General features: G+C 51.1%; 1 protein-coding gene across 1 annotated transcript; it reads right to left on the minus strand.

Moving 5' to 3' along the window:
* Window positions 1-1,084: 1,084 nt before the first annotated feature.
* TRIM16 (tripartite motif containing 16) lies at window positions 1,085-22,704 on the minus strand. Its single transcript, XM_062216555.1, has 6 exons — window positions 22,020-22,704; window positions 14,792-14,887; window positions 10,999-11,232; window positions 8,520-8,685; window positions 7,935-8,030; window positions 1,085-3,064 (listed from the first exon to the last, which is right to left on the minus strand). Exons 1-6 carry the CDS (start codon window positions 22,497-22,499, stop codon window positions 2,481-2,483), a joined length of 1,656 nt encoding a protein of 551 aa, XP_062072539.1. The 5' UTR covers window positions 22,500-22,704; the 3' UTR covers window positions 1,085-2,480.
* Between the last annotated feature and the right edge of the window lie 2 nt (window positions 22,705-22,706).

Here is a 22,706-nt window from a genome sequence, read left to right on the forward strand (position 1 = left end):
GGAGGTCAAATTCAGACATAATGTATGTTTATTTTTGCCTTTGAAAAAGTCCTTCCTGCAAAGGGCAGGCTGCCGTTTTCTATGGTTCCCTAAGCATAGCTTGTGGCTAACTAAACTCAGTAGGTATTGACTGAGAGCTGCATGACTCTGGGCTGGGTGCTAGCCTAGTCCAAATCAACAAAGTTAAGATTTAAGAAGGAGCTAGAGCTGTGGCACAGCAGGTAAAGCTGCCACCGGCAGTGCCGGCATCCTACATGGGTGCCGGTTCATGTCCCAGCTGCTCCACTTCCCATCCAGCTCCCTGCTAATGTGCCTGGGAAAGCAGCGGAAGATGGTCCAAGTGTTTGAGCCCCTGCCATCCACATGGGAGACCTGGAAGAAACTCCTGGCTCCTGGCCTCAGATCAGCCCAACTTTGGCTATTATGGCCATTTGGGGAGTGAACCAGCAGATGGAAGATCTCTCTCTGTGTCTCCCTCTCTCTCTCTCTCTCTCTAACTCTGCCTTTCAAATAAATAAATAAATCTTTAAAAAAAGAAAAGATTTAAGAAGAAAAGGTTTTCGATTCTGTGGGTGATCACCAGGCTGGGAAGGAGAGCTGATCGACTAGATACAGAATCCTGAAGATAAACTACCCTAGCATGCAGAAATCAAAATAACATTAAATCCTCCTATATAAACCTTGGAGAGACACACGCTCTGTCCTGAAGCACCAGCATCCATATGGGCACCAGTTCAAGACCCAGCTGTTCCACTTCCAATCCAGCTCTCTGCTGTGGCCTGGGAAAGCAGCAGAAGATGCCCAAGTCCTCGGGCCCCTGCACCCACATGGGAGAACCAGAAACAAGACAAACAATGCTTAAGTAATGCACTCTTGAGATAGGCCCATCAGATGACCAACAAGGAAGAGATCTGCCTTCCCACAGGTCATGGAGAATGACCCGGAAGTTATGCAAATATTTCTGGGGACTCCTACCTAGGACTTCAGGTTATGTCCTTGGAAACCCACTTAAAGACAGTTTGTTATTTGTTCCCAGGTTTAACAACTGTTCTCCATTAATCTTTTTTTATTTTTAAAGAGAGAGAAAGAGAGAGAAAGGGAGAGAGGGAGAGGAAGAGGGTGAAGGAGAGAGGAGGAGAAGTATCAGTACTTTATTTATTTATTTATTCATTTATTTATTTTTGATAGAGTTAGACAGTGAGAGAGAGACAGAGAAAAAGGTCTTCCCTTTTCCACCGGTTCACCCCCGAAGTGGCCACCATGGCCGGTGCGTTGAGGCCAGCACGTTGCGCCGATCCGAAGCCAGGAGCCAGGTGCTTCTCCTGGGCCACAGCAGAGAGCTGGACTGGAAGAGGAGCAACCGGGACAGAATCCAGCACCCCGACCGGGACTAGAACCCGGGGTGCCAGCGCCACAGGTGGAGGATTAGCCTAGTGAGCCACAGTGCTGGCCCTCCATTAACCTTAGTGAGCGTCTTTGTCAAAGGAAGGATGAAATGGTCAGGAGCAAGGGGAAGGAGTGGGAATTGTCAAGTTCAGTGTGGAGAAGGGGACGGGGCCGTGCGAGCTGGCCTCAGACACTTGATTGACTGTCCCTTGAATGAGATCAGACAAGTCCACGTGGGCCAGATGGCTTTGGAAGAGAAAAGCGTGACCCCCTTCCCAGAGGTCACAGAGTCTAACACTTGGGCTCCATGAAGTTGTTTTTCCTAATCCTTGCTGGCCCAGAACAGAAAGAGCTGCTGTGTGAGGTGGTGAGCTTGCAGCCAATGCATGGCTGGATGACCAGGTCAGACTCCAGGCATGCAAGGCAGTCCACAAGAGGCGGGTGTAAGGGGCTCAACGTCTCTGCTTTGTGGTTCATCATCTGGTCAATTCTCTTGTACATGACAATCATGATCTAACCAGGAAGATACTAGGTATGTGGTGGCTCAAAGTTCATTGCCTACCCACTGGGACTTGAAGCCCAGCTCTGCTGCTCGCTGAGTGACCTGAGTGACCTTGAGTGACCTTGAGTAACTTTCTAGCTCTCTTGGACCTGCACGGACCACAGTTTTTCCATATGCAAGATGGGAATGATATAATGGATATAATGATATCCACCCCATGGATCTGCTACAAAGCACTCAGGGCCATGTCCGGCACATGGAAAATGCACAGTCAAGCTAGCAACTGATCATGATTTCTCTGCAAACTTTTTAGGCCTCTTTAGATTCCTGGTCACAAGTTCTGGGCATAGCATGATGTTCACCTGAGCAGATGGGAGAAAGTCGCTAGAGGATGACGGGGGGGACTGGTATCTAAGGATTACGGCAAAGACACAGAGAACAGAGCTGCCAGGGCGCCAAGTGAGCAGCCAAAGAACCTCCCGGTCACAGAACCACACACTGAAGCCAGCTACACTGCTCCCCTCTCCAGGCACCCTTAAAATGCAAACTGCTGCCCCATGGTGGTGGTTAGTGAAAGGTCTGGAACAGACATCTAGGGAGCAGTTCCTGCTGGGGCCGGTGCCGGCTTCTCAGGTTCCTCTCCCAGATCCACAATCCGGATGGTGTTTTCCTTCTTGGAAAGCCAGAAGGCAGCGTAGACTGGCTCGGAAAACTTGCAGTCAAATTTGTGTATCCGAGTCATGGCGTCATGCTCTACACCATAGAAGGAAAGGGTCCCCCCTGGGAAGTCCACGTAGACCCCGAGCCTGCGGAAGGGGCCGGCTTTGAGTGGGGTCTCCGTGTCACTGTGCCAGGCTGTGAACCCCTTCCCGTTCCAATGGAGGCTCCAGGAGAAGTTGTTTCCGGAAATGCAGCTGTTGCGTGCCTCTCCTTGCCGGTCAATGCCTTTGCAGGTGAGCCCCACGTAGATGCCTGCCCCGGAGATCTCCACCTCGAAATAGTACCTGCGCAGGTAGAGGCTCTGCTGGGACAGCACCTGCCGCCAGTGCAGGAACCTGCTGGGGAGGTCCGGGTAGGGATGCTCCCAGGGCGCCGTGTTGGCGACCTTGCGGTTGTCTTCCTGCAGCCGGAGATACCTGTGTGCGGTGTCCGGGTCAAAGGTGATGTCACAGGCATCTGGGCAGACACGGAAGGCAGGGAGAGTGGTTCACACAGAAAGCTCTGAACCCAGCCCCCTTCCCCAGCATGCATGAGGAATCAGACATCTCCCTGTTCTGTCTCCCCAAAGCCCTGGCTCCCCCTAAACCAGGGTGGGTGAACACACAAATCATCCCCACTTCCTTCCTCCGATGCTGAATGGAATCAAGAAATACATTCGCTTACTCATTCATTCATTCAACACACAGGAAGAAGGTCTTCAACAAGTTCATGGAAAATCTGTACCACGGGAAAGCAATGCATGGATTTCAAAAAAAAAAAAAATGTTTGCACCAAAATAAACTTATGTTTTAACAGAACTTTAAAAAATCCCATTTTCCAGGAACTGTTTTAAAAATGGAGAGGCAGGCCAGCGCCGTGGCTCAATAGGCTAATCCTCCGCCTTGCGGCGCCGGCACACCGGGTTCTAGTCCCCATCAGGGCACCGGATTCTATCCCGGTTGCCCCTCTTCCAGGCCAGCTCTCTGCTGTGGCCCGGGAGTGCAGTGGAGGATGGCCCAAGTCCTTGGGCCCTGCACCCCATGGGAGACCAGGATAAACACCTGGCTCCTGCCATCGGATCAGCGCGGTGCGCCGGCCACAGCGCGCCAACTGCGGCGGCCATTGGAGGGTGAACCAACGGCAAGGGAAGACCTTTCTCTCTCTGTCTCTCTCTCTCTCACTGTCCACTCTGCCTGCCTGTCAAAAACTGGAAAAAAAAAATGGAGAGGCAGACAAATAGACAGAGCTCTCATCCGCTGGTTCACTCCCTAGATGTTCACAATGTCTGGGGCTGAGCCAGGCCAAAGCCGGGAAATGGGACTCATTCTGGGTCTCCCACGTGGGTGCCAGGGAACCACGGACTTGGGCCATCACCTGCTTCCTCCCAAGGTGTGCAGTAGCAGGAAGCTGGAGTGAGGAGTGGAGCCAGGACAAACACCGAGTACTCTAATATGAGACATCTCAACAGGCATTTTAACCTCTAGGCCAAATGCACGTCCCATTACAAAAATGCCAAAGCCCCTCCCCTCCCCAATATGGATCCAAAGCTACAAAGCCAATTACTATGCTTCCCAGTGCTGTCAAGGGTCATGTATCATATACTCATATTTTATTTATCCATTCATCTAAAAATGTGTAACTTATAGTAGATATGCTTTCAAATACTTGAACATTTTCTCCTCCAGACCCAGAGAATAATATTACCTTTCATGCACCCAGTTGCTCAAATCTGTCATTTTTGACATTTCTTTTGCCTTCATCTTCAGACCCATCCCTCCCCCCAACACACACAGGCAGCAGCAAGTGTGGTAGACTGCCTGCACCTCTCTCTAGTCACCACTGCATCCCACCTGGACCAGTGCAATTAACTCCTTGCTGACTGTCCATAACAATAGCAGTGATTCAACAGGTACTGTAATGTACGTTATCCTCCATGATAATACTCAAAAGAGAGAAGTTAATATCACATATAAGAAAGATACTTGAGGGCCGGCATCGAGGTACAGCAGGTAAAGCCATCACCTGCAGCGCCAGCATCCCATATGGGCGCGGGTTTGAGTCCCAGCTGCTCCACTTCTGATCCAGTTCCCTGCTAATGTGCCTGGGAAAGCAACAGAGTTGATCCAAGTCCTAGGGCCCCTGCACCCACGTGGGATTCCAAGCTCCTGGCTTCAGCCTGGCCCAGCCCTGGCTATTGTGGCCATTTAGGGAGTGAACCAGCAGATGGAAGAGCTCTCTCTCTTTCAAATAATAAATCTTGAGGGGGCAGTGCTGTGGCGTAGTGGGCTAAGCCTCTGCCTGCAGCGCCGGAATCCCAAATGGGTGCCAGTTCTGTCCTGGCTGTTCTTCTTCCAATCCAGCTCCGTGCTGTGGCCTGGGAACGCAGTGGAAGATGGCCCAAGTGTTTGGGGCCCTGCACCCATGTGGGAGACCCGGAAGAAGCTCCTAGCTCCTGACTTCGGATCGTTCAGTTCCAGCCATTGAGGCCCTCTGGGGAGTGAACCAGTGGGTGAAAGACTCTCTCTCTCTCTCTCTCTCTCTCTCTCTCTCCTTTTCTCTCTCTCTCTCTTTCTGCTTCTGCCTCTCTGTAACTCTAACTCTCAAATAAATAAGTAAAATCTTTTAAAAAAAAGGACACTTATAAGGCAAAAGCAGATCAACCATAATATGTTTAATTTTTATTAGAATGTTAAAAATAAAAGGTATTGAGGCTGGCGCTGTGATGCAGTAAGTTAATCATCTACCTGCAGCACTGGCATCCCATATGGGCGCTGGTTCAAGTCCCAGCTGCTCCTCTTCCTATCCAGCTCTCCGCTATTGCCTGAGAAAGCAGTAGAAGATGGTCCCATTGCTTGGGCCCCTGCACCTGCTTGGGAGACCTGGAAGCTCTAGGCTCCTGGCTTCAGATTATTGGCTCAGCTACGGCTGTTGCAGCCGTAAACCAGCAGGGAGCAAACCAGCGGATGGAAGAACTCTCTGTCTCTCCTTCTCACTGTCTGTAACTCTACCTCTCAAATAAATAAATAAAATCTTTAAAAAAAAATGAGCATCGACCCCCAGATGCGATCTTTCCTCTATGAGGTATTAAATCCTCATGGAGTTGCTGACTATAATAAAGAATTTTTAAAATGTAATTTTTAATTGATAAATAAAAAAAACATTATCTATTTGCAGTGTACAACATGATGCTTTGATGTAACAAAGGTCTTCAAAAAGTTCACAGAAAATGGGTCTTATTAAAAAAACTATCCGTAGATCTCAAAAAATATTTGCACCAAAATAAACTTATCTTTTCATTCCATTTTGTCCACTAACCTTTTGAAGTGCCCTCAGACACGTTGAAGAATGGTTAAATCAAGCTGATTAAGACACGCATTGCTTGGGGCTGGCACTGTGGCATAGCAGGTAAAGCCACCATCTGCAGTGCTGGCATCCCATATGGGTGCTGGTTCAAGACCCGCCTACTCCACTTCCGATCCAGCTCTCTGCTATGGCCTGGGAAAGCATTAAAGATGGCCCAAGTCCTTGGGCCCCTGCACCTGGATGGGAGACCTGGAAGAAGCTCCTGGCTCCTGGCTTCGGATCAGTGCAGCTCCAGCCATTGCAGCCATCTGAGGAGTGAGCCAGCAGATGGAAGACTCTCTCACTTGCTCTCTCTCTCTCTCTGCCTCTGAACTCTGCCTTTCAAATAAATAAATACATCTTTAAAAAAGAAAGACATGCATTGCTTCACATACATATCATTCTTTATGACTACACTTAGAAACTACTCTCTTAGCAGTTTTCAACTATGCCACACATTGTTACTAACTATAGTCACCATGTCATACACAAGACCCCCTGAGTTGATTCTATAATGGAGAATTGATTGAAAATACAATGCTTGTAAAGATGCTACCAGACCACATCAGTACCACCTAATGACAGGACAATGAGTGATGTGATTCTGGCCAAGCCAGACTTCGGGTTGAGCCATTCATTTCGTACCTGGGCCAGGACTCTTCAAAGTATCAAGGTCAAGAAAGACAAAGACAGACTGGGGAACTGACCCAGAGTGGAGGTACTGAGGCTACATAGAAACATGGAAGATCAGCAGATAGTGATAAGAATCTGCTCCACATGAAAACCAGAGACCAAGCGGGCCCAAGAGTTCAACAGTCAGTGGTCTTGGAGCCGGTGCTGTGGCACTGTAGGTTAATTCTCCGCCTGCAGTACCGGCATCCCTTATGGGCTCTGGTTCTAGTCCCGGCTACTCCTCTTCCAATCCAGCTCTCTGCTATGGCCTGGGAAAGCAGTAGAAGATGGTCTGAGCTCTTGGGCCCCTGCACCCATGTGGGAGACCTGGAAGAAGCTCCTGGCTCCTGGCTTCGGGTTGGCGCAGCTCTGGCCGTTGTGGCCATTTGGGGAGTAAACCAGCAGATGGAAGACCTCTCTCTCTGTCTCTCCCTCTCACTGTCTGTAAATCTATCTCTCAAATAAATAAAAATAAGGCCTTTAAAAAAAGTCAGTGGTCTCCCCAGAAAACAGGGATATGTAGTGTTCAGTGACATACCCCAAAAGTGTGTCACAAAAATGAGTCCTGACTGCCCAGATGTGATCTTTGCTCTCCTAGGAGATGACACTCATGGCTGACTACAATGAATGGCGTTGGAGGGACAGTTACTGAAACCAGAATCAGGTCCACGGATTGGGCGATAGCATTATCGCAAGGTTAATTTCCAGGTTTTGATCCATGTGTTGTGACTGTGGGAAGCGTTAACATTGAGAGAGGCTGGATGAAAGGTATATGGGAATCCTTTGTCTATTTTTGCCATGTGGTTGTAAGCTTTCTATTATTTCAGAATGTGAACCTGAAATCTTTTTAAATTAAATTGTTAAAAAGTAGATCGTCGGCCGGCGTCGTGGCTTAACAGGCTAATCCTCCGCCTTGCGGCGCCGGCACACCGGGTTCTAGTCCCGGTTGGGGCGCCGGATTCTATCCCGGTTGCCCCTCTTCCAGGCCAGCTCTCTGCTATGGCCCGGGAAGGCAGTGGAGGATGGCCCAAGTCCTTGGGTCCTGCACCCGCCTGGGAGACCAGGAGAAGCACCTGGCTCCTGGCTTCGGATCAGCGAGATGCGCCGGCCGCAGCGGCCATTGGAGGGTGAACCAACGGCAAAAAGGAAGACCTTCCTCTCTGTCTCTCTCTCACTATCCACTCTGCCTGTCCAAAAAAAAAAAAAAAAATAGATCGTCTGGGGCTAGAAAAGTAGCTACAAGAACCTGGATACCATACAGGACATGATGGCTCCTGCTTGAGCAAAAACATTTCTCTGATATCGGCAAGCAGGGAAGCCCTTCAGTACTCACACAGGAGGAACTGTTCCCTGGTGCTGGGCTCAGGTTTGGAGGTCCGATGCTGGCGCTGGACGATGGCGGACACTTGAGTTCTGATGTCATACTCCTCTGGAAAATCGGAGAGTTGGGAATGCACACCTGCCCGGGTGTTCTGGGGAACCTGGGGGGTAGGAACACCACCCCCCCCCCAACCCCACTGCCACCATTCCCACAGCCACCCTTCCTTGGGCTTCCTGGGGCAAGAAGGGACCAGGGCCCGGGGACATCTCAGAGAAGCACGTCCAATCCAGGAGGCAGAAGGGGCTGGCAGAGATCCCAGGCTGATTTGGAGTTCACTTGAAATGTACAACTATCAGCAACCCTGAGAAGCTGCTCACAGAAAGACCGGCCAATAGCACAACATGACGGTCTTACCCTCACCGAGTCACAGACGTAAAATCAAACCATGAGGATAAGGGCTCGTTGCTAGTATGGCCTAACCAGAAGCGAGGCTTTGAAAATCGGAGCTTCCCCCTGAGTTTCCCTCCCTCCCCAATCCTCTCCCGCATTCGCCATCAGCCACCCCTACCAAAGCCCACAGCCCTGAAACCTCCTCACCTTCCGTGGCGAACGCCTGGAGCTTCTCCTTGTAGCTCTGCAGCAGCTGGACCAAGTGCACAGTGGAGTGGGCGATGACCTTGCGGATGCCCGAGAGCTTATCCTTCAGCCCTATGTACACGCTGGGGAAGGCGTTGTCTTCGGTGCTCTTGAACTTGCCGTACTCCTGCAGAAGAGGAAGCAGCAGAGCTGCCTTGGGTGTCTGTGTTTCTTACGGCGGGCTGCTCTGCTCATCAGGACACTTGCAGCACGTGTGAAACGAGCTGAGAGTGACTTGTCATTCGCAGAAAATGCCCGAAAAGTGCCCGGCTCGGGGACTTACAGCAAAGAAGGCATTTTTTAGCTTCCAGTGACCTAAGCGCTCCTCTCAGAGTAGGGTTAGAGACACAGTGGATAATGGGTATCGAAATACAGCTAAAGGGGCCAGCACTGGGGTGCAGCTGGTTAAGCAGCTGGCCATGCCAGCATCCCATATAGGCACCAGTTCGTGTCCCAGCTGCTCCATTTCCGATCCAGCTCCCAGCCAATGCGCCTCAGGAGGAAACGGAAGACGGCCCAAGTGCCTGGTTCCCTGCACCCATGTGGAAGACCTGATGGAGTTCCAGGTTCTTGGCTTCAGCTGGACCCAGCCTTGGCCATTGCTGCCATTTGAGGAGTGAACCAGTGGATGAAAGATCCCTCTCGCCCACTCACTTGCTCTCTTTCTCTGTCTCTGTCTCTCCCTCTCTCTGTCACTCTGCCTTCCAAATAAAGCAGTAAATAAATGAGTCTTAAATTTTTTTAAAAAAAAAAAAAAAGAAGGACTGACATTGTGGCACAGTGGATTAACCCTGGTCCTGTGACACCAGCATCCCATATTGGAGCTCTGGTTTGAGTCTCAACTATTCCACTTTCCAATCCAGCTGCCTGGGAATGAGCCTGGGAAGGCAGTGGAAGACAGCTTAAGTAATGAAGTCCCTTCCACCCACATGGGAGACCTAGATGGAGTCCTGGGCTCCTGCTGCTGCAGCCATCTGGGAGAGTGAACAGCAGGTGAACAATCTCAATCTCTCTCTCTCTCCTTTTCTCTGTAAATCTGCCTTTCAAGTAAATAAAGAAATATTTAAAAAAAAAAAAATTTGTAGAGAAAAAAACTCACACAACTCCAGAAGAAAAATCTGTAGTTACCCGAAAGGCAGCACAACTTTATCCATTGAATGCATATATATATATATATATATATATATATATATATATATATATGAGGGTACTTAAACAATTTTATGGAAAATGGAATTTAAACCATAAGTTTATTCCGGTGCAAAAATTCTGCCTCTCCTCTGTCACTCTCTCTCAAATAAATAAAATACATATTTTTTTTTTGACAGGCAGAGTGGACAGTGAGAGAGAGAGAGACAGAGAGAAAGGTCTTCCTTTGCCATTGGTTCACCCTCCAATGGCTGCTGTGGCCGGCGCACTGTGCTGATCCGAAGCCAGGAGGCAGGTGCTTCTCCTGGTCTCCCAGGGCCCAACCACTTGGGCCATCCTCCACTGCAGTCCCGGGCCACAGCAGAGAGCTGGCCTGGAAGAGGGGCAACCGGGACAGAATCCAGTGCCCCGACCAGGACTAGAACCCAGGGTGCCAGCGCCGCAAGGCGGAGGATTAGCCTATTGAGCCACGGCGCCGGTCTAAAATATATATTTTTTTAAAACTTATCTATGGCTGTCTTTGGATGCTGGCATTATGGATTTTTGTCTTCATTTCTGTCTTTTCCAAGATTTTTCACAGTAAACATTTTTGTTTGTGGAAACTAAAAGGAAATGTGTCGACATTGCAAATAAGAAAAATGATTTCTTCTTCGGAATACAAGAGCTGGAAGGAGCCTCGACAGTGATCCTCTCTAATCTGTCAACCTGATAAAGGAGGGATCTGAGACACAGAGAGCTTGCGTGACTTGCGAAAAACGATACAGCTGTTTAGTGGAAGATGCAGGGTGAAGGCATTTCCCCCCCAGCCTCCTGCTCCCTCCCTGCCTGGTGAGGCACCCTGCGGCCCTGGCTCCAGTGGCCCTCACACCACTGCCAGTGCGCTCCTCAGATACCCTCATCTGCTCTCAGCACCGCCCCAGCTGAAATCCCCCACAGCCAGAGGCCTTGATCTCCCACCGCCACACACCCAGTACCCTGTGCTCCATCTCTGTGCCTTGCTTCCTCAGGCCTCTGTCTCTGCACATGCTGTTGCCTCTACCTGGAACATCCTGCACCTTGAACTTGACTTCTCTTCCAGAGTCTGCTCCAAGCTTCCCTGGCCTGAGCGGCCCTGCTGCCCTCCCCTTCCCGTGTTCCTGAACTCTGTTGAACCAAGACCTGCTTCTCGCTGTTCCCGGGAGCCCCATTCATTGAAGAGCAGTCCCATTCACAGGTCTGCCTGTGGCCCAGTGGAGCCAAGAAGCTCCTCGGTCAGCTGGGTGGACACCCCGCCTGGCCTGGGCCCCTTTACCTCCAGGAACAGGACTGTGTTGCCGATGGCTGCCAGCCTCTCCAGCTCCTGCCTGCTCTTCTCCATCTCCGCGCTCCTGAACTCCAGGTGGGTCTTGATGCCATTGGCCTGGTTCAGGGCTGCTTGCTCCTTCTCCTCCAAGAACAGCATCACGTCAGCCTGGGCCTTCCTCACAGCAGCGAGGAGCTCCCCGAACTGCTCTTCCGCCACCACCTTTACCTCTGACACTGACACCTGGGAGGAAGCCGAGAGCCTGTTAGCCACTGGCCAACGTGATGGAAGCAAAAAAATTATTTTATGTATGTGAAAGGCAGATGTTATGGAGAGAGAGGGAGAGACAGAGAGACATCTTCCATCCACTGGTTCACTCCCCAAATGGCCACTCCCCAATGGCTGGAGCTGGGCCAGTCCAAAGCCAGGAGTCAGGAGCTTCATCCAGGTCTCCCATGTGTGTGCAGGGGCTCAAACACTTGGGCCACCTTCCACTGCTTTCTCAGTTGCATTAGCAAGGAGCTGGATCAGGAGTGGAGCAGCCAGGACTCGAACCAGCACCCATATGGAGCAGCTTAACCCACTGCACCCCCACGCCAATTCCGGGAACAGTCACTTTTTAATGATATCACATAATAATCATTGTAACAACCAACGTAAGAGTTGGCACTATTCTAAACATTACTCAGTTACCTCCTAGCAACCCTAAAAGCTAAGTAACATAATGATCCCCAGTTCTTAGCTATGGAAATGGGGCCGCCTACAAGCCTGCTAAGCCTTGAGATCAGCCGGTCTGCCAGGTCATCCCTTCGGCCACCATTCTCCATTGCCTCAAGGAAAGGCCAGAGACTGGGGATCCCACAATGCTGCTGTCCAGCAGCTCAGCAGGCAGGGCCCAACCCTCCCCCTAGGGACACTGGCAACTTGGGCCAAGCCCCAGGGGCAACTGGGTAGCTCAGCTGAGCTTTCAGCCTGCAGGTGAGGGTTCCAAGAAGGACCTTGGGACTCAGCCATTAACATGAAGCCCTCCCAGAACCAGGGGGTTGACAGAACTCAGCCTCGTGGTCACTGGGGGTACCAGGTAAGGGGCACCACCTACGCCCATCCTGGACCAAATACTCAGCCTGCAGCTGAGCAGGTGACCAGATGAAACAGTCACCAAGCCTCGCCAGCAATTCCTGCACCAGGTGTTTACATGTGTCACCTCCTTGTCCTTGTAGAGACTCTGAGAGAACAACCAAGTGGATTGAAATCTACACATAAAATTATATCTTCCAGTTGCAAAGAAGTAATTGTCATTGTACATACTGCCAATTCTGAGGCAATGCATCCTCAGTGGGCTTAAGTCATTGTATTTCCACGTGGCAAAGAAGTAAAGACGGAGAGGCCGGCGCCGCGGCTCACTAGGCTAATCCTCTGCCTGCGGTGCCGGCACCCCGGGTTCTAGACCCAGTTGGGGCACCAGATTCTGTCCTGGTTGCTCCTCTTCCAGTCCATCTCTCTGCTGTGGCCCGGGAAGGCAGTGGAGGATGGCCCAGGTGCTTGGGCCCTGCACCCCATGGAAGACCAGGAAGAAGCACCTGGCTCCTGGCTTTGGATCGGCTGTAGCGGCCATTTTAGGGGTGAACCAACGGAAGGAAGACCTTTCTCTCTGTCTCTCTCTCTCTCTCTCTCACTGACTAACTCTGCCTGTTAAAAAAAGAAGAAGAAGAAGAAGTAAAGATGGAGAAAGCAGTCTCAGAAGGCAGGCCAGTTTGGGTTACAGTCACCCCAGGGGCAAGTACTGTTGCTCGTGTTTTACCAGGGCTCTGTGCTAAGTGATGCATTCTGGCACCCGGGCTGGCTCACCCTTCCTTCCCTTCTGGCTCCATGAGTCACTCGGGCCAGCAGGTGCTTCCTGCCCTGCCCACTCCCGATCACTCCCAGCAAACAAGGACAGAACAAGCATGGGAACATGAGGGTGCCATGGGAAAGGATCAGGACCCATCTGCTCTCTATAGTTCAATGTAGGTTCCTGTAGGGATATGAGACCATGAGTGTAAAGACAAAATTTAGGGTCCAAATCCCTTCCCCCCTACACTGAGGACATCCTGAAGAAGGATGGAGGAAGGGAGGCCTCAAGTGATGCTGGTAGATTGACTGACTTCTGCTGTGACCTGTCATTCCTAAACCTGCCCACTGAGAGCTACTTCTTTCTTGCATACAAATGGAATGTGCAGAGGATTTCATTCAGGCGCATGTTATGACATGCAAATAGTACAGAGAGGAGGGGCAGTAAACACATCAAAGTAGCTATGAGGATGGTGCACATGCCTGTCGATGTACTGAGTCATTCTTAGGTCAAGGCAGCGACATTCTTAGGATCTCTTGTTCCATCAATCCAGAGGGCCCTAGACAAGTCTCATTATCTCTCTGTAGCTTCATATCCCTTGTACATGGATGGCAGTCATCATAACAACTACTTCTCCTGGGCGCCATGTCGTTATGAGAGCTGAGTAGTGATCTAAGGGCCTGAATATTAAAGAGCTGGAGAAAGGATGACATTTCATGCAGTCCTTTAGGTCATCTGGATGGGGGAAACCAACAATCTCTGAAGGTTTAGAAGGCTTTACAGGGATAATTCTTTTTCATCCTTTAACCGATATTGTGGGTAAGGAAGAAGTTTCAGCTTTCAGTAGCCAGTTTGTTGTAAACACCAAGGAGATAGAAAATAGGATGAAATGGATATAAGTATTAGATACAGATGGATGGGTGGTAGGTGGGTGGGTGGGTGGAAGGACAGGTGAGTGGATAGATGGATGGATGGGTGGTAGGTGGGTGGATGGATGGATGGACAGGTGAGTGGATAGATGGATGGATGGGTGGTAGGTGGGTGGATGGATGGATGGACAGGTGAGTGGATAGATGGATGGATGGGTGGTAGGTGGGTGGATGGGTGGAAGGACAGGTGAGTGGATAGAGGGATGGATGGGTAGATGCATGGATAGAAGGGTAGGTGCATGGGTGAGTAGATGGATGAACAGGTGAGCACATGGGTTCATAGGTGAGTGGATGAATGGAGTCATTCTTTCTCAGTGCACAAAGATAATGCTGTGGACTCACTGCCATGGGCTAGGTGTTTTACATACTCCTCTAGATGGTGGCTATTTTCTGGCCACTAATGAGAAGCATGTATGGAATTGCATGAGCCTTCTTAGAGCCTATTTGGAAAGTGGCCATAAACCAGAAAGACTAAAGTTAAGCAGCCTGGCACAACATTAACTTTATCAAATATCATCCACTAACCCAGCAGTTGTCAACTCTTTTTTTTTTTTCATGACTTCAGACTGCTGAAACTCAACATGCAAAACACCTTCCCAAGAAGAAACCAAGGTTATGTATATTTCCTGAAGCTCTAACTAAATACTCCCAGACATTATTATAACACTCAACACACACACACACAAACATACAAAACATCCCCAATACATACTAAATATCCTCCAAAAACACATACATATCCTGGCTAAGAATGCATATGTAAATGTAAAAATAAAAGATTATTATTACACAACTAGTCTGGGTTCTACTCTATATTAATTTTTAAAAACTCACTTGCCAGTTGTGAAATTTAAACTAATTTCATAACAAATTCTGGCATCAAGGTGAGGCTACCCCATGGTGTAGCCAATTGCACCTGCAGTTCTCACTTGCTGAGAAGTCCCAAGGGACATGGAAGCTGGATCTGAAGCGCTGTGTCCTATGACTCCAGATAAATAGCCATGTGTGCCAACACCTGAGAGGTGCCCCAAACCAGCCTTACCAAAACAGATTTGTGGTTGGCTTGAAGCCTGGCAATGGCGTTGTCATTCAACTTGAGTTTCTGCTCCAGGTCTAACTGGGTGCACCGAAGTTCAGCCTAAGAACAGAAAGGAGAGAGAGTTAAGGAGGTAGCCCAATGTACCCAGAAGGTCCCCAAGGACAAGGGTACTTCCCAACCTGTAGGTCCCCACCCTTCTTTCCTGAAAAGGAGAGTCTGACCTCTGAAGCTGATCTCAGAGGCCAGTCTAGACATGCAAAGGGTGGGCTTTGTGCCAGCGCCCTCCTGGGGCTACACTCAGCATGAGTCAGCTAAAATGTAGTGATCACATACCTGGTGCTGGTCATCATTTTAGTATAGTATTTACAAGGATTTTAAATATTATAATTATAATATTATAATATTATCCTCACTAAAAAAAAAGTTTATTATCACCCTATGAGAGATGCCAAAATAGAGCCACTTGTCCAAGGTCACAAAGCTCATCCATGGAGATGATCCTGGGGCACCTGGCTAACAATGAGTGTGGGGTTAGACCTGGATGGATGGTGGATGGATGGATGGATAGACAGGTGGGTGCATGGGTGGGTAGATGGATGAATGGGTGGGTGCATGGGTGGATAGGTCAGGAGCCCAGGCCCTATACTCAGTAACTGAGACCTCAACATAGAATACTTTTGTGACCAAAATGTGTAGGTTTTTTTTTTTTCTCCACACAAAGAAGTTCTCTGATACCAACTAGGTGTCCTACAATGCAACTCACTTCTGACACCATCGACCTGGTGTCAGACGGTCAGATCTCACCGTTTTGGACTAAATCCAATAACACTGTGCCCTCCCCCACTCTGGAGGCCAGTCCCAAGTCCAGGGGCCACCTGTGCCTCTGACCCCAACCAGGTATAAAGTGCAGGTTCCCACCACCACCTCCTTGGGTGTGACTATGCACAGGGAAATACTTTACAAGACTTCAGTGACCCGTTTATTACGAGAGGACAGGACTCTGTAGCAGCCGGGGGGATTGGGCAGTGGAGAGATGCACAGAGCATGGCCTGGGGAAGGGGCTGCAGAGCTCCTGTGCCCTCTCTGGTTCCTTGCAGGAACCTCCACTCTATCCTTCGGGACTCCATGGAAGCCCCATTATACAGTCACAGTTGGTTACACACCATTGTCCACTGGTGAGCATCTGAAGGTCCTCCTCCCTGGAGGTTGGTGGTGAGGCTGAACATCCCAAGCCTCTCACCTAGGGTGAAGTCCTCCTGGCACCAGCCCCATCCTGCCACCATTCAGGAACCCAAGGTCATTGGCGTCCAGAAGAAGACCGCACCACTTTAGAGATTCCCAGGGCTTTGAGAGCTGTGTGCCAACAAATGGAGCCAGAGAGCAAACAAGGATGTCTTAGCTTGTCACAAGTGCATGTCTCTACACATTAGAGACGGGAATGAATACTGTGCCTCCTTCCTGGGGCTGCAAGGTAGTGGACTGGATGAGATAATGGGGGTTAACAGGGACTGTGTATAGTATTAACCACATCGTAAGTGCTCCACAAATGACAGCACCTGCCATCACCCTCATGGTTCTTATTATTATTCTTGCTGCATGCCTTCTGACCATTCGCACTCTGTGTTAGCTCCTGAAGTCTGGTACAGCCAACCTTCCCCGCCAAGGCAAGTGCCTGCCTGAGAACCCTGGGTCTCCCTGCCCTGACCTTGCTTCAGTCCTGCCTCCTAGGACTCACTAAACCACTTCTGCCAAGCAGTGTGCCCAGGCACGAAGCCTCACCGTTAGCAGCTCCAAAGTCCACGGCCCTCTTACCCAAGGGCAGGAGATAGCCAAATAACACAAAGCAGCTTTCCCTGCTCTGCATAGCTTCTGTCTCCATTTAAAGCTGTGAGTCACTCCGCCCCAAGAGACCTCAGAAGGCATAGATTCTCTGGCCACTGTCCTGCTGAAGCCTGGCGGGATTCCAGGCCCCCAGGGAGGGACAGAGCTGTGGGTAAGGGACTCGCTTCACCAGGACACCCTGCAGAAGGCAGACAGCCCTTGCTCAGGCTCTAGGTTGCTTCCTTGGAGCTGAGGGAACCCCAAGGACCTCTCACTGTGAGACTTGAGATCAGACACCTGGGGGTAGGAAGTAGCAACGAGGAAGGGCTGGCCATGCTGGAATCTTATGCAGCTTCCCTGCCTCCTGGGGAGAAGGAAGAAACAAGAACTGTTTGTTTCAAGGTGGCCTAGGGCACAGAAGAACACGCCCGGCCAATGGACTCATCTGGCCCCAAGAAAGACTCAATAACAAGTTAAAGAAAGTGGTTGGCCCCAGGACAAATGGTCAGGAGGCACCCAGGGTACCCAGCATGGAGCCTTCTCTCTTCTGTCTGCAAATGACCATAAAAGGAGAGAAGGCCTCCTGAGCACTGAATGGGGACCTCTTGGAGTGAGTCACCCCCAGGCAGGCGCTCCCAGTGACCACACAAGGTGGAGCCGCCCTGGGAGACCCGACTCTCCGGTTATTCCAGTCCCTAGAAAATGAGGGGGTTGCCTCCGCCTCCGGCTTCAGGGTTTCCCACGATGTCGGTCCCACGCACATCTCAGGCCAGGGTGAGCCCCGCCTGGAGCACGGACTGTGGTGCCCATGAGTGTGGCCAGCCCTGCAGGGAGGGGCTCAGGGAGTTCCATCCATGGCCACAAGGCGATGAGAAATGGGCACAAGGCACAATGTTCGGATCTGAAGATCTGTCACTAGCTCTTGTATGCTCTTGTCTGATCGTTTATGATGGAACAAGGACATAAGCCAGCGCCAAACTTGCAAAACCTATATGGAGAAACTCACCTCCATCCCTCACTCCCTACCTCCCCTCTAGACCCCCAGCCCATCTCTGCCACATGGTTGGTCTGTGTGCACATTGGTCGTCGGTCACCCACCTCTGCGAATTTATTTTCCTTGAATAAATTCATTTTGGCCTGGAGCTTGTATCCTGTCTCCTCTCTGTTCTGTGCCCCTTTTTCCTTACAATTTAACTGTCTGGTGCAAGGCTGAGGGATGCATTGAAAGAACTGCTCTTTTGCCTGACAACGGAACTTAGGGGGCACTTAAGACCTGGTGGCCATGGGGTCAGAGGGAAAGAGAAGAGATAAGAAAATCCCAGATTATGTCAATTATATATATATTTTATATATATATATATATATATATATATTCATTATGTGTCCCAGGTACTCTGATGGGAGGCACGGGAGCCTTAACAGCGAGGCTAACCATCCACCTGCAGTTGTCGTATATTTCCAACCATGTGAGGTTAACCCTCCTGGAGAGCTGGTGGCATCCAGCTCCACCCACACCCTGACACCGTTCCTGATGAATTGGCCATATCAGTCAAATAAGACACACACTCCCTGCTCTTGAGATGCTTAGAGTCTGGTCAAGCATTTAAGAAAAAGAAGAAAAAAGCTATATACATTCCTCTGAATTTCTGCAAGAACTTCCTTCCCGAAGTGGCCACACTGATGTGCCTTTTGGTCGCCAGCAAAGGGACCGGGAGTGATGCTGGCTAACTGTGCCCCAGACAAGAATGGAGACCCTTGGCTCTACATTTAAAAAAAAAAAAAAGTGTCCACACAGCCAGCATCCAGTTCGGATCAGCCCACTCCAGATGCCAGTGCCAAGTCTGGTTCTGGAACCAACGCTGAGGTTGAAGGTGGTAGGCTGGCACAAGTGCTCCTCCCAAAGACCTTCGACAAGGCCAGCGCAGGTCTTCCCTTCTCTGAGAACCTTGTCCTGACCTCACTCCCACAGACAGCTCCCTCCTCTGACCACGTGACCGTTGTGCTACCCCGGCTCTCGGACACCCCCAAGGAGCAGGGTACGCGCTTTAGTGTCCTTACTACAGGGAGACTCCCAGAGGGCGGACACTGAGCCCTCAATAATGAAGAATTTCGTGGGTCAGAACAAACGGGAAAGGGGGTCACAGAGGGAGCCCAAATTTTACTACACACACCCCACGTGTACAAGATCTCATTTTTTGTTTAAAAGATTTACTTGAAAGGCAGAGTTACAGACAGAGAGAATGAGAGAATCATTCATCTGTTGATTCACTCCTCAAATGGATGCAGTGGCTGGAGCTGGGCCGATCTGAAGCCAGGAGCCAGGAGCTTCTTCTGGGTCTCCCATGTGGGTACAGGGACCCAAGGATTTGGGCCATCTTCTACTGCTTTTTCCCAGGCACATTAGCAGGAATCTGGATCAGAAGTGGAGCAGCTGGGACTCGAACCAATGCCCATATTGGATGCCGGTGCTGCAAGCAGCGACTTTACCTAGTACACCACAGTGCAGGCCCCCAAGACCTCATTTCTTGGGATTCAGAGAAGGTGGGAGGAGTAAACAGCTGCAGGTCAGACCAGCTGCTGTTAAGAACAAAGTGGGTTCTACTGCTCCACTTCTGGTCCAGTTCCCTGCTAGCGCGTATGGGAAAGCAGCAAAAGATGGCCTGAGTACTTAGATCCCTGCCACCCACACGGGAGACCCGGATGATGATGCTCCTGGCTACTAGCTTTGGCCTGGCCCAGCAATGACCATTGCTGCCATTTGGGGAATGAACCAGTAATTGGAAGATTTCTCTCTCTCTCTCTCTCTCTCTCTCTCTCTCAATCTGCTCCCACCTTCCCCCCCACCCCATAACTCTGCCTTTCAAATAAACAAATAAATCTTTTTTAAAATTAAATTAAATTTAAAATGACCAAAGGGGGCTTCAGGAGCTGGGCTAAGGGGAAGGGTTGAACAGGTCCCAGTAAGGAATTCTGGGATGTCAGCTGCGTAGAACAAATCGTCAAGAACACCTGCCTCCTCTCGAAGCCCAGAGTCTTGTCCCCAGGCCTGGCTAGAGACCGTGGGAGCTGAGAAATAATTTGTAAGTCACTCTGTGGCGCTCAGCTGAGCCTCAGCTGCCTTGTGCTCCTGTGGCTGACCTTGCCGTGTCCAGTTTCCGCTACACAACGTGCCTACCTAAATAATCAGCCCTTAACACGCTCCAAAGTGACCTTCAGCAAGAAACCACAGCAGGCAGGGGCTAGCTGAAGGGAACGAGGGCTTCTGGGGCCTTGGCTCTGTTGACGACACTTTGAAAACAGGGCTGTGCCTTCTCAGCTCGGGCCCCTTGCAAGGAGTGTTTTGATGCCTAAGATGTGGTGGCGCTCCCTGGGATACGGCTGCACTTCCGGAACTCGGGTGCTCCCTGAGCTGAGGTTGGGGAGTGTGGGCTTCGGGGCTGTGGTGCTGTATCTGCTGGTGGCTGCATCTCAGCCCTGATGCTGCCCTCAAGTCCCTCTCCCGGTGTCCTTACTTTACGGTGCACAGCTGTCTGCGAGGACATCTGCATTTGGGGTGCTGCGCCTGCTCCACACACAGCTCCCCCTGCTCAGAACGACAATCGCTCCTTTAAAAGTCGCGCCGCGTCTATATTGGCACAAGCACAGATCATTTCTGAAAGGAGCCAGGAAAGTGTCCACAGCGCCCACCCCTGACGAGAGCAGGGAAATGCAGGGAGCCAGGGTGGGCAGCAGACGCTCTTTTCCTAGGAAAATTTATCATGCTGTTCTGTGGCTGTTTTTCAACATCTTGGTGTATCCCTTTTGCAGTTAAAAAATGCGAAATTCAGATACGACACCCAAAGTGGATAAAAGGGAATAGCAATACATTTGTCTTAATATCTCTGGTGTTAAAAAACAAAGAAGTTTGGCCGGCGCCGTGGCTCAACAGGCTAATCCTCCGCCTTGCGGCGCCGGCACACCGGGTTCTAGTCCCGGTTGGGGCGCCAGATTCTATCCCGGTTGCTCCTCTTCCAGGCCAGCTCTCTGCTATGGCCCGGGAAGGCAGTGGAGGATGGCCCAAGTGCTTGGGCCCTGCACCCGCATGGGAGACCAGGAGAAGCACCTGGCTCCAAGCTTCGGATCAGCATGATGCGCCGGCCGCAGCGGCCATTGGAGGGTGAACCAACGGCAAAAATGAAGAACTTCCTCTCTGTCTCTCTCTCTCACTATCCACTCTGCCTGTCAAAAAAAAAAAAAAAAAAAGAAGTTAGATACTGGGAGTTTGGAGATCTTTCTTCTAGAGACTTCCATGGCTCATTCCGTGATTCAGTGGACAGCGTGAGCTTGGATAAGCATAGTGGAGATTATAAGTTATTCCAGGGTTGGACGAGGAAATGCACAAAAAGCATAGCGCTCACAGCCATGGTCAAGGACGGCTGCTTTCCTCAGCGACGTGGAGCTTTGTCCCCGATCTATTTGCTGACCTGTCTTCTCTCCTGACGGGGACGCTCCCTCACACCAGAAATGCGGGAAGCAGCTAGCCAAGTGGCTTCTTGGGCCAGACCTGGTGGCTCCCTGGCATCTGGAATACAGAGCTTTCTAGAACAACTCCCACCCGCACCGGCTGGCACCCGCATCCAGGGATAGGCATGCACGGGCAGCCCCGGGAGAGGAAACCCCTCTTCCCAGAACATTTGTCAAGCAGCTGCTGTGAGTGAGCCGGGGGAGTGCGGGAGTGAGTGCGCAGGGCCAGCAGGAAGCTGCCGTGTGTGTGTGTGTGTGTGTGTGTGTGTGTGTGAGAGAGAGAGAGAGAGAGAGAGAGAGAGAGAATAAAAGGAATGTGGGACAAATGTCAGCAGCCGGTCCCTCTGGAAAACACAAAGTGCCAACCCAGGGAGTGGCCACATGAATTCCCAAGACTCCTTGAGGCTCTCAGCTTAAGGGCAGAGACAAGCTGGCTGTTCTAGACTCCATTTCCTTATCTGCTAGAAAGAAAACCACAGGCTCTCCTGATACCTGGGAGTTCTATTTTCCCTAAGTTAAACAGTCCGTGGCATTACGCCTGGAGGTGAGTCTCAAGTTCTGTGTCATCTTAGCCTTGCTCAAAAGCTCTGGAATTCCACACCACTTATCTCTAGCACCAAGAGATGAAGGGAGAGCTTTTGTCTTTTCTCCTGAATGTCTGCTCAAGTGTGCACTTCATGGGAAAACAGCAGGAGGAGAGACAGACGCAACAGGGACAGTGGGACAGAGGTAGGGCCAGAGTGACCCACTTTTAACCAGCTTCCACAGCCTAGGGTCACAGATAGTTCCACAGGCCAGGACGCAGAAGTGACATTAGCAGACGCAGGAGTGGCAGCATGGCTGGCCTCCCGCTGGGGACCCCATCTCCGTCCACCCTCTCCCCAGTGGACGGACCCCAAGCACTTGCCTCCTTGTCCCTGCGGGCTGCGTCCAGGGACACGCTGGCATGGTCCCTGTGCTGGTCCTGGATGCACTCCTGGCAGATGCACTGCTGATCCGGGCAGCAGAAGGCGACTATCGGGCTGCGGTGGGCAGGGCAAGTGTGCAGGTCGCGGTCCTTGGCCGGCTCGGTCAGCTGGTGGCTGTGCAGTTTGCTGTTCTCCTGGTGCGGCCGCAGGTGCTCCTCACAATAATTCACCATGCAGGTCAGGCAGGACTTCACCGCTCTCACCCTACGGTCCCCAAGGCAGAAGTCACACAGGATCCCCTCCTCGCTCTCGCCGCCAGGAGCCCCCTGCTCCCCAGGGCTGCTGTCCACCTCCTCCGGACAGCCCACATCCTCCTCTTCTTCGGGACTGGCCGATCCAGAGTCTGGGCTGACGGGGACCAGAGGGTGAGCGGTGGCCCCCGGTAGGGGCCCCGGAGTCATCAGATCCAACTCTGCCATCTGGGAGGCTCTGCTGCCCGAGCGCCTTCCTCTGCCCCTCTGGCACCAGGAATCTGTGCGGCTCAGGTCTGCCAAGAGAACCACGCCCAGATGACTGCAGCCGCCCGGAGAGCTTAACTGTTTCCCCCTCCCTAAGGAAGCCCAGTGAGTTAGGAGCGTGCACGGGGCTGGGACGGCAGCCAGCTGCAGTGACGAGGCGGCTGTACC

Source organism: Lepus europaeus, chromosome 18 (assembly GCF_033115175.1).
Source record: "Lepus europaeus isolate LE1 chromosome 18, mLepTim1.pri, whole genome shotgun sequence".
NCBI classification, from domain to species: domain Eukaryota; kingdom Metazoa; phylum Chordata; class Mammalia; order Lagomorpha; family Leporidae; genus Lepus; species Lepus europaeus.